At 40.1% G+C, this 12,965-nt stretch overlaps 1 protein-coding gene across 3 annotated transcripts in view; it reads left to right on the top strand.

The window, feature by feature from the left end:
* The window catches only part of LOC139454468 (TOX high mobility group box family member 4-like), a 163,942-nt gene that overhangs the window by 110,800 nt on the left and 40,177 nt on the right, over positions 1-12,965 (top strand). Inside the window, exon 1 of one of the 3 annotated variants that reach the window (XM_071236190.1) lies at positions 6,607-7,015. The exons of the other annotated variants lie outside the window; for them this stretch is intronic. Coding sequence (XP_071092291.1) covers positions 6,971-7,015 — 45 coding nt within the window. The 5' untranslated portion in view covers positions 6,607-6,970. Of the gene's footprint in view, positions 1-6,606; positions 7,016-12,965 lie in introns of those variants that run through there. 3 annotated transcript variants of the gene reach the window in all.

Raw genomic sequence — 12,965 nt, 5'->3', positions numbered from 1 at the left:
CAGTTTACTGTTTTTTATCTCTGCACTGTTACACCAAGTGTTATCAAAGCACTTTTTTATTGCCATCATACAAGGCGGAGGACGGTATCAAGAGTTTCACAAACTGTTTCAATTGGGAATCAAACCCAGACCCCTATACAATGAGCAACCAAGCACTGGCCCATCTCACCAGTGTGTGGAGTGATTCATGCCATTCAATCAGGCCATTTGTAAAACATGACTGTGATCACCACTTGAAGTCATAAATATTTCAGACTAATCACCACAGCGGCTGCTATTCTTGTGTGTATCAGGCTGTTTTCACTTTGTCATAAAAGTAACTCTAGAGTAGGAGAGTTCTATCAAACACCACATGGTTCTTATCTCTACATATGCCTTTACAAATCAACACATATTTTCTGCCAGAATTAAATTTGCAGCTCTACAATCAGAGCAGTCTTAGATGTAAAAATGTTATTAAATATTCCCTGGCTGTCGGTAAAGAAAAGAAAATCCATTTGGGTAATATATTTTTTACTGGAAAAAAGGAAAAAAAGACTGCTTGCCAATTGTTTTTGCACAGTTCTTTTAATGGTTAGACATTTGCTATATCATTATATAACATTCCCTATCAAAAGTACCATCTCATCAATATTCATTCTTCACAAACCGATATGATGTAATCTAAAATTGATATTTACTCCAAATTGCCGAAAGTTTAAATTATTAATTATGAAGCCGATGTCAGTATAGATGAAGAACTGGCTGAAAACAGGTGGCAACCGAGAGAACGGCCACTCCATTGCTCCTGCATGTCGTGGCCCATTCAACCTGCCATTTCTTTTCACCAAAATCGTTAGTTGTTGATAAAGAGAACTGATGAAAGATTTGAATATCAAGTCCTCGATTGTAATTTGTTCTAATGGCCATCAAAGGTGGAGGACAATAGAGTAGAGCCGGCCTGACAGGTGCATGCTTTGATGTGCGGGCAGCGAGGGGCACCATTGTCTTCTTCGCCTGTAAATAGCACCAACCATTGTTGTTTGGACAGACACGTTCAGGTTACTGCAACTTTTTTCAGGGAGAGAATGTTATTTTTCTTAAAGAATAATTTCATTTATTTTGGTCTTTATGTTTTTTTCTTTATTTTCACCTGTTGTTTGTTGGCTGCGATGATGCAGGGGATGTGTATGATGTATTTATTGATCTGAGGACAATCAGGAATCACATCACCTGTTGTCAAGAGAAGTCTCCTTCAGGACCAGAATCACAGACAGGAGGCTCGTCTGTTGTGTTTGATTGTCACTGCAATAATGTTAAGAATATTCTTTGGCTATGCAAAATATTAATCTATGCCTTTTATCTTGAATTATCTTGTTTAAAGATAATCGTTATTTTGGAATTTCTTTGAATTCAATTCATTTTCTTGTTTTATATGAAAATTCATTTCGAATTAATTCTTGAAAAAGCCTTTTGCAGTTTTAAATTTAATACTTGAAAGGAATTAATTTTCCAGGTGATTAAGTCTACCTTTGTATTTGCCAGAGTTTGTATTGCTCATGCTTGGAGATTGATGTTGAGCTGAAAATATTTAAAACAACAGCTTGTGATCTTTGATGGATTCATATGGGAAATATATCGAACCAGAGAAATCCCCCACTGCTGAGGGCTGTGGATTATACACTGTGGTAGGCCCTTTGGGGGTTCTGGTTTTGAATTGCTCCACAGCAACATATATGCTTGCGACTGAATGAATAGACAACATATATGCTTGTGACTGAATGAATCGACAACATATATGCTTGCGACTGAATGAATCGGCAACATATATGCTTGCGACTAAATGAATCAACAACATATATGCTTGCGACTGAATGAATCGACAACATATATGCTTGCGACTGAATGAATCGGCAACATATATGCTTGGGACTAAATGAACCAGCAACATATATGCTTGGGACAAAATGAAACGGCAACATATATGCTTGTGACAAAATGAAGCGGCAACATATATGCTTGTGACTGAATGAATCGGCAACATATATGCTTGGGACTAAATGAACCAGCAACATATATGCTTGTGACAAAATGAAACGGCAACATATATGCTTGTGACTGAATGAATCGGCAACATATATGCTTGGGACTAAATGAACCAGCAACATATATGCTTGGGACAAAATGAAACGGCAACATATATGCTTGTGACAAAATGAAATGGCAACATATATGCTTGTGACAAAATGAAGCGGCAACATATATGCTTGGGACAAAATGAAGCGGCAACATATATGCTTGGGACAAAATGAAACGGCAACATATATGCTTGTGACTGAATGAACCAGCAACATATATGCTTGTGACAAAATAAAACGGCAACATATATGCCTGTGACAAAATGAAACGGCAACATATATGCTTGGGACAAAATGAACCAGCAACATATATGCTTGTGACAAAATTAACCAGCAACATATATGCTTGGGACTAAATGAACCAGCAACATATATGCTTGTGACAAAATGAACCAGCAACATATATGCTTGGGACAAAATGAAACGGCAACATATATGAGGTGATCTATGGCCCACTGGCATGGTGATGATCTTTATTAGCCAACCCCACTGGCATGGCGATGATCTTCATTAGCCAACCCCACTGGCATGGCGATGATCTTCATTAGCCAACCCCACTGGCATGGCGATGATCTTCATTAGCCAACCCCACTGGCATGGCGATGATCTTCATTAGCCAACCCCACTGGCATGGCGATGATCTTCATTAGCCAACCCCACTGGCATGGCGATGATCTTCATTAGCCAACCCCACTGGCATGGCGATGATCTTCATTAGCCAACCCCACTGACATGGCGATGATCTCTGCTAGTCAACCACACCTGCAAGGTGATGATCTCTTCTAGTCAACCACACTGGCATGGTGATGATCTCTTCTAGTCAACCACACTGGCATGGTGATGATATCTTCTAGTCAACCACACTGGCAAGGTGATGATCTCTTCTAGTCAACCACACTGGCAAGATGTGTCAATTATTCACCACCTATGTAACATGTGGTCTCAAGTCAGCATACAATACAAGAGCTCTCTATTTGCTTGCTCTAATAATACTTTCATTGTATATTGAAAAAGACATTATACTGTCACCTTTGAACTGTCAGTGACAGCCATTGTCATATTTTTCATGTCAAGGAAAAAAATCCCATTTCTCAAATCTATAAATCCTTTAAATTATTTTTTTCTTTTTTTTCTTTCAGCCAATACAGATTTAATTTATATGGCCACATATCCCCAATTCAGTTGTTGGGTGAATATGACATTTCATATCAATAACTGGCAAGCCCACCTGCCTATGTGTACATTCATCAGTGTCACACCACATTTGCATTTCAGATTTCATGTTTTCTAGACCCTTCCCAAGTGTAGCCCCACTGATGCAATTAAATATTGGGACTGATCCTTGCCTAGGGTAACGGTTACCCCACGACAAGCCAGGTAACATTTTCCCCGGGGTAGGTTGTTGTGTAGCCTACTTGCTGTGTGGGCAAAGTCATTTCTGACACTGCATACAGCACCACAAGCCCTCAAGAGGGAATGGGGAAATTAGGGGGAGGGATTTCCCTTTGAAAAGCAGATGGTTCCATGATATAATACATTGGTAATGAGGTCTTTCTTGGACTACTAGTGGAGAATGCTGACTGTATTACTGGGAGATTGCTGTTTTACAATCATGACATATTCACCGACTTATTGGACATATTCAAATTATTATTATTTGATCTTTCACCACCTTTGATGACACAATGTCTCATTAACCAGGTGACAAGGCCTGGTGGGATGGTATAGAATTGCTCCCCATTGTAGCATAATTTCGCCAAGAGTCCTCATTCATGGCATATGGTTGTCAACCTTTCAACTGTCACTTTTACAAATTGACTTATGGAGAATAAACTTAAAATCTAGTGTGCAAACTGTGTAAATTCGCATAGCTCTTTAAAAACTAATTATTTGTCATTGTTTGATTTTAAATTTTGGTTTGAATTGATTTAGTTTTTGTAAAAGTTTAAACAAAAAAGATTCTGTAGGTATTAAAACTAAGTGAGTGAGACCCGTGAAGATCCGGGGTAGAATAGGTCTTCAGCAACACATGCTTGCCCTAAATGGAGACTATGCTTGTCGTAAGAGGCGACTTTCGGGATCGGAGGGTCAGGCTCGTTGACTTGGTTGATGCATGTCATTGATCCCAATTGCGTGGATCAATGCTCATGATGTCAATCACTGGATTGTCTGGTCCAGACTTGATTATTTACAGACCGCCGTCATAGAGCTGGAATATTGCTGAGTGCAGCGTTGAACAAAAAAAACAACAACCCCAAAATGAAGGAGTGAGTATGTTTTTACGCTTTTAGCAATATTCCAGCAATATCACAGCAGGGGACACCAGAAATTGGCTTCATACATTGTACCCATGTGGTAAATTAAACCCGGGTCTTAAACCCGGAGCGAGAGCTTTAACCATTAGGCTACCACATCACCTGTAGGTATTAATAAAAAAGATTAGATAAATACGATGAATCCAAACACCAGGGCCTATTGTACAGAAGCTAGTGATTGTGATTAGTTTCAGCTTTCATTCAGGGCTGTAATGTATATGATCAGCCGTTTTAGATGCTAAAAGTGTTAATGCACAGTTTATGACTGTCTCTTACAGTATTGATCAAGAGTTGTGTGGCAGCTATTAACAGGAGTGGTTCAGATAAATCATGCAACAACACTGTATTGAAACAGACACAACATGCCCACTCCATGTTGTAATGCAGCGACAACTGAACAGCTCCCTTGTCCGAACTCATTCAGTCGGAATGAAACAACTGCAGTGTCTGACAACAGTTAAATTATCAAAATACTGAATGTGTTCCCACTACTTCCTACATTGGTTTCCTAATATTACCACAGATTTGCTTGTGCTCGTGGGTTTCACCAAAGTGGTAAACGTCTGAGACACACCATGATAGAACTCAAATACTGTTCAAAGTGGCCTTAAACTCCACTCACTCAGTCACTCAGTCACTCACTCGCTCGCCTACTCACTCACTCACTCACTCACTCACTCACTCACTCACTCACTCACTCACTCACTCACTCACTCACTCATTCATCCACCCATTCAACCACCCACCCATTCACTCACTTGTAATTTATCTAGGATGTCCTGGGTAGGCAACTTGGGAAAACTCATTATTTTGTTCATAATAAGGATTTATTTTAAAGTTCTTTATCCAAAACTCAGAGGTATTTTAACATTGAATACTGACATAGCATCCAATGCAATAATATAAAACGAAGCATTATATCCTCTTTCTTTGTACATTCCTGTTAGCAGTGAAGTACAAGTCACCTCACAAAGCCATAACATGAGTTATAACTATTTTAGCTTCAAATAGGAAATGTATAATTCTAATTTTGAAATTTGTTACTGCTATTTCATCCGAGCCCTATCCTTTGAGCGTGTCCAGATGAATTCCTGATCCCCCATTATATCTTTGCCTTCTTCTTTTTGAAGTGTTTGTCACATGGGAGGGAATAACAGTAGTTGGATATTTGTTGTTGAATAATTTGAATAATTGTAAAATATTTGCATCATATTGTTATCTAGAGGATAAAACTTGAGTTGAACATATGCTGCACCTCAAAATAATATTTATTGTTTTTTGAAAAATTTCCAAAGCATCACCTCCATTTTTTTTATTGAGATTTTGAGGAGCTAAGTCGCCTCTCCCAGCTTTAAAGTGTTGATGTTTATGGCCAGTGTATCCATACATCAGATGCGTCACAAGTGAGTCAGGTTTTTCTGATTCATTTATTAGTTTTTGTAATAAAGGTTGATTCCTCTCCGGTCATTTACCTAGAGGTGAAATGTAGGATGGTGATATATCAAATGATATATATGTCATGCAATACGTATCACACACAACATTTCTCATCTATGAATTTTATTCAGTAATCAACTCGGTTTTCAAATTCTGTGATATCCAAATATGTAGCTGATCTGAAGGCTAACGTGTTAACTATGTTTGATATTTTTAAGCAATATTTTTACCAAAGTTCAGAGAGGTACAGCATATGTACATTTCATACAATTTCAAATACAATTAGGTACAATATTTCTTGTCCATTTTAGAAATCATCTCTTTATATAAACCTGTGTTCTATAGCCAAACACCCAAAGTCAGATGAATACTGATATGTCATGCTGTTTTGTGCCTTTAAAAATAAGAAAAAAATTCACCAAAAATGCATTCAAACCATTTACTGTATGGTAATAGATGCACATTATGCAAAAATACATCATTTAACTTGCTACGGAAGCTACACAACATGACTAGATATAGCCACGCATCAGTGGCCCATGTTATCATGCTATTCCAGAGATAAACATGACATTGAGTTGCTTCCCTGACAAGGACGCTGTCTACATGTTACAACATAGTGGTATCCCCAGTTGAACTTTGTTGACTGGCAGTACTACAGTGTAGGATGTCCTCAAGTGAAGAGTGTTTGTTATACATCTTCAACTCTGGCTTTCCATCAATACAGCAGCATTCTCGCTAGAGGAAGTCTTTGATTGGCTCGCCGACTCCCTGAGTCCCCCTGCAGTAAAAGGGGCTATTGAAGGGAGCCTAATAGACCGCTTCTACCACTGGGGAGAACAATGCAAGGCTGACTGCTGTCGTATGGCCTGTAGCTCAGTAGTACTAGCATCGCCGATTGTCAACATCTGTCATCTAAGCTCTGGAGCCGTACACCTTCTATCGTTAGTGATCAACACTTTGGACACTCAGGTGAGATCGGGATTGACCGCTGTGGTCATGTATGGTCAGTGAGAGTGAGAGGACTGGACTGAGCTGACTTTGTGGTCACTTGTGTGACTGGACAATATATTGGATTACCCTACGGCCACTCGACTCATTATGATCAGGGATCTGTGTACCCAGACACTGGTGACCATGGATGCTGTAAGTACCCAGTGAGCTTACATTGTCAACATTGTTGTACATTAGAGTTATACATAGACTTTTGTCCTATCTATATACAGTATATTGATAAATGGGATAGTGTTGGTATTTACCTTGTGGAACATAGATGCACGCTCCACAGACAGGCGTGTGATATAGGATTTAACACTGTGTGCTACATCACTGCATGGCCCACTACCTACACTGCTTGCTTAGCACTCGGGGTGTTCCAGAGTATTTCACAGTGGGAAATTTTATTATCTTCACTGATATGTTATCTATGTTATTTCATGCTATTTATTGACATTTCCTGGAAACAATATGATTATGAATCAGAAATGTGTGTTTTTGAAATGTTATGCTTATGTTGAGAACTTGTGATAGCTCTTTAAGTATTCAGTGTTGTTTTCTGAAACAACAGTAAACAGTTGTTGATGTTGTGCAGGATCATTTATGTCAAGATTTGAGACAAATACAGCTATTTAATATGACAATACATGCCTCTATTTACAAAAAAATGACACAACATACAGAAATAATGAGGTTTTATATTGACTTACAAAAGTGGAGGCAATATGAGGGTCCTGTAAAGTAATGAAATGGTGTAGTGTACTGTACATCTTGATAATTACTACAGAGCCTGGAATGAATCAATGATGATGTAGACAGTGGTCATGATTGATGGATGAAATAGTAGAAACCCATAACTGCTCTTGATGCGCTGTAGGTGCGATGAATATTATTGGGGGTCCCTCGGGATGCAGTAAAAAATGTCTGCATCCATTGTGTGGGTACTGGATGCACATTTGTGAGTTGTGTAAATGCCTTTTGTGTTGAAAGTGCTTCAGTTTGCAACAACATCCAACACTAAAGTACTGTAGTGTACATCAAACACTATAGGGCTGTAGTATACATCAAACACTATAGAGCTGTAGTGTATATCAAACACTATAGAGCTGTAGTGTACATCAAACACTATAGAGCTGTAGTGTACATCAAACACTATAGGGCTGTAGTATACATCAAACACTATAGAGCTGTAGTATACATCAAACACTATAGAGCTCTATGGTATATCAAACACTAAGTCTGTAGTGTACATCAAACACTAAAGTACTGTAGTATACATCCAACACTATAGAGCTGTAGTATACATCAAACACTATAGAGCTGTAGTATACATCAAACACTATAGAGCTGTATGGTATATCAAACACTAAGTCTGTAGTGTACATCAAACACTAAGTCTGTAGTGTACATCAAAACACTTAAGTCTGTAGCGTACATCAAACACTATAGAGCTGTAGTATACATCAAACACTATACAGCTGTAGTATACATCAAACACTAAGTCTGTAGTGTACATCAAACACTAAGTCTGTAGTGTACATCAAACACTTAAGTCTGTAGCGTACATCAAACACTAAATCTTTAGTGTCCACCAAACACTATAGGGCTATAGTGTATATCAAACACTAAGTCTGAAGTGTATATCAAACACTAAGTCTTTAGTGTACATCAAACAATTTAGGGCTGTAGTGTACATCAAACACTAAGGGGCTGTGCGGGTCGGTCGGATAGCCTAGTGGTTAAAGCGTTAGCTCATCACGCCGAAGACCCGGGTTCGATTCCGGACATGGGTACAATGTGTGAAGCCCATTTCTGGTGTCCCCCGCCGTGATATTGCTGAAATATTGCTAAAAGCGGCGTAAAACCATACTCACTCACTCACTCACTCACTCACTATGGGGCTGTAGTGTACATCAAACACTATAGGGCTTTAGTGTACATCAAGTGCTAGTGTTTATGGTTTTCATGCTTTGGAGCTGTGGGGTTCTGGGTAAGTCACATTTGTTTGAGCTGACTGAAGTGGGGATCTGGTGGTCCGATTCTGAGATGTGTCGTGGTGTGTCATTCTGATGTTGTGGACAGCTGCCCCTGCCTTCAGTGACTGTTTGACATGGTCTAGACTTCATTGTTTACACAATGTTGTAATGCTGCGGAAATAATGCTGGCTGGAGAATGTCGATGTTCTGTTTTGTTTGTGGGTCTTTGACTTCATTATCAATTAATCACAAACTTCACTCTTACATGACAATAGACTCATCATTGTCTTCTATCTGTCATTTTTATGTTGAGTTTAGATTATAAATTGAAAGAAAAGATCCACAACTTGGTTGACATGTTTGTAATGGCCTAAATTTTAGTTTTTCTCTTCTTCACCCTTTTTCTTTTGATATCTTATAAAAAAAATGGAAACCAGATGTTTTGATAGTGAAGCATCATCTGATGCCCTTCAAGCTGGATTAACCTATTTGTGAAAACTGATGACATTTTTCACATATCTGTGACTAAGTGTGATCTTTGGACCAATAAATCTGATCCCAGTGGCTGATGTCAGTTCTCATTGTGTGTGTGACAAGGGCCCTTTCAGCTGCCAGTTCCCTCACACCAGCAGACATCTTGGCCAGGTCTTACTGATAATACAGATTGCAGTTTACAAGTTCATCCCCCTTAGTGGCTGAGAGAAAAGAGGGGTTGGGGTGGAAGGACTGAGGGAGATTCTAGTAGGGGAGGAGGAGGGGGAGGGAAGGAAAGAGGGAAGAAGGGAGTGTCTGAGTGTTTTTAGGAGGGGGAGGAAAGACATTGGTTTACAATTCAGATTCATTTGTCAGTAGGGGATGGTATCTGAACGGACAAATGGAACAACAGTCTGGGACTCTAGATGGTAGTCCGAAGACCAAGTCTATTAAACTACAATTTGCTCAGCTAATATTAGTCCATATGTTGACACTAAGATGCATTGAAAATTATGCCAGGAGCCATATTTGGGCAAGAAGACTACTGTTTGGCCCAGGCTGGATCGATGATGATGATGATGATGATGATGATTTAATGACCGCTTCCAGAGGTGCCGATTTTACACTTGGGGCATACCTAGAAACATATGATGGAAATGTTAATTTGCAAATATGACAGTGACGAGAGGGATGCAAACAAGGAGGGATGACTGGATAGGTAGGGCATCGTTGATATATGGGTGTCCGTAGTAGGAGGCATGTTGGTGGTGTTGGACGTGTGAAGGGAGGGGATTCGACATTAACAGTGACGAGAGGGATGCAAACAAGGAGGGATGACTGGATTGGGAAGGCATCATTGATATATGGGTGTCGATAGTAGGAGGCATGTTGGTGGTGTTGGATGTGTGAAAGGAAGGGATTCGACTGTGACAGTGACGAGAGGGATGCAAACAAGGAGGGATGACTGGATTGGGAGGGCACGAGAATGGGACAAGAATGTAGATGAGAGACACATGGGACGAGAATGTAGATGAGAGACATATGGGACGAGAATGTAGGTGAGAGACATATGGGACGAGAATGTAGGTGAGAGACACATGGGACGAGAATGTAGATGAGAGACATATGGGACGAGAATGTAGGTGAGAGACACATGGGACGAGAATGTAGATGAGAGACATATGGGACGAGAATGTAGGTGAGAGACACATGGGACGAGAATGTAGATGAGAGACATATGGGACGAGAATGTAGGTGAGAGACACATGGGACGAGAATGTAGGTGAGAGACATATGGGACGAGAATGTAGATGAGAGACATATGGGATGAGAATGTAGGTGAGAGACACATGGGACGAGAATGTAGATGAGAGACACATGGGACGAGAATGTAGATGAGAGACACATGGGACGAGAATGTAGATGAGAGACACATGGGACAAGAATGTAGGTGAGAGACATGGGACGAGAATGTAGATGAGAGACACATGGGACGAGAATGTAGGTGAGAGACACATGGGACGAGAATGTAGGTGAGAGACACATGGGACGAGAATGTAGATGAGAGACACATGGGACAAGAATGTAGATGAGAGACACATGGGACGAGAATGTAGATGAGAGACACATGGGACAAGAATGTAGATGAGAGACACATGGGACGAGAATGTAGATGAGAGACACATGGGACGAGAATGTAGATGAGAGACACATGGGACGAGAATGTAGGTGAGAGACATGGGACGAGAATGTAGGTGAGAGACACATGGGACGAGAATGTAGATGAGAGACACATGGGACGAGAATGTAGGTGAGAGACACATGGGACGAGAATGTAGATGAGAGACATATGGGACGAGAATGTAAATGAGAGACACATGGGACAAGAATGTAGGTGAGAGACATGGGACGAGAATGTAGATGAGAGACACATGGGACAAGAATGTAGGTGAGAGACATGGGACGAGAATGTAGATGAGAGACACATGGGACAAGAATGTAGATGAGAGACATATGGGACGAGAATGTAAATGAGAGACACATGGGACAAGAATGTAGGTGAGAGACATGGGACGAGAATGTAGATGAGAGACACATGGGACAAGAATGTAGGTGAGAGACATGGGACGAGAATGTAGATGAGAGACATGGGACGAGAATGTAGGTGAGAGACACATGGGACGAGAATGTAGGTGAGAGACACATGGGACGAGAATGTAGGTGAGAGACACATGGGACGAGAATGTAGATGAGAGACACATGGGACAAGAATGTAGATGAGAGACACATGGGACGAGAATGTAGATGAGAGACACATGGGACAAGAATGTAGATGAGAGACACATGGGACGAGAATGTAGGTGAGAGACACATGGGACAAGAATGTAGGTGAGAGACACATGGGACGAGAATGTAGATGAGAGACATAAGGAACGAGAATGTAGATGAGACACATGGGACGAGAATGTAGATGAGAGACACATGGGACGAGAATGTAGATGAGAGACACATGGGACAAGAATGTAGATGAGAGACATAAGGAACGAGAATGTAGATGAGACACATGGGACGAGAATGTAGATGAGAGACACATGGGACGAGAATGTAGATGAGAAATGGAAGGGACGAGAATGTAAATGAGAAATGGAAGGGACGAGAATGTAAATGAGAGATGGAAGGGACGAGAATGTAAATGACAGATTGATAAAATATAGATGACAGATGAGTGTAAAGATTGATGGAAGGACAAAATATAGATGACAGGTGGATGGAAAGAGACCGTAGATGAGAGATAGAGAGAAGGATGCAAGGAGATCATGTAGATGACAGATGGAGCGAAGGAGGGAGACTTGTCAAATGTCTGTGGATGGGATGCTGCTCTAACTTAATGGTTGAATTCAATCATGTTGAGGAAATGTCAGCCATTGTAGCCCCTGATAGGGTCATTATCTCTGCACTGTACATCTGGAAGAGAAATGTAAGAAATTGGTCTAAATTGTCATAATTGCTTCTACTTTGTTTGCTTGAGTAGGTTTGTGGCATAGACAGAGTATGTAATGGTAGTTTTATGTTTGGAAGTAAATGGATGTAGCTGTTATGGCCATATATGGGACTGTCTTCCTCTACCCGTGCACCTGCTCAAAGGAGAAGAATACGCCGACTGCTTACGTTGGGCCACGCGCCAGACAACTTGTATATATCAGGGACTCATTACTGGCCATCCTCCATGTCATTTAATGTTTTAATGCTCTGTGAGCATATGTCTGGGTAAAAAGCTAATAGTTTTATCAAACAAAAAGTGTTTGATTTGGGAATAAAATTATTGTATCTTCTTGTTCCATCTTCAGCTTTATCTTATTGCATAAACGAGTTCTATGTTTGTAAATTAATAAAAGGCAGAAATGCCATAAATCTTTGATATGAGGCAGGCATTTATTTATTTATATTTTAAATTCAAAAGAAGCAAATTCCAACTGTCAGATACAACATTGGTTAAATTAGTACAAGGTGCACAAAAGGCCTGGTCTACATTCGATTCAACCTCTACTCTGTTTAATACTCCAAGAATAGCCCCATTTAAACCTTACTCTGAATATAATAATGCTTGGATATCTGAACCTTTACTGTCCCTTGGAGAATAACGCCAGTAT

The sequence above is a fragment of the Haliotis cracherodii genome, unplaced genomic scaffold (assembly GCF_022045235.1).
Source record: "Haliotis cracherodii isolate W230 unplaced genomic scaffold, xgHalCrac1.p SCAF_10, whole genome shotgun sequence".
NCBI classification, from domain to species: Eukaryota; Metazoa; Mollusca; class Gastropoda; order Lepetellida; family Haliotidae; genus Haliotis; species Haliotis cracherodii.
The sequence above is the reverse complement of the archived record's forward strand: the minus strand, read 5'-3'. Positions and strand labels throughout refer to the sequence as shown.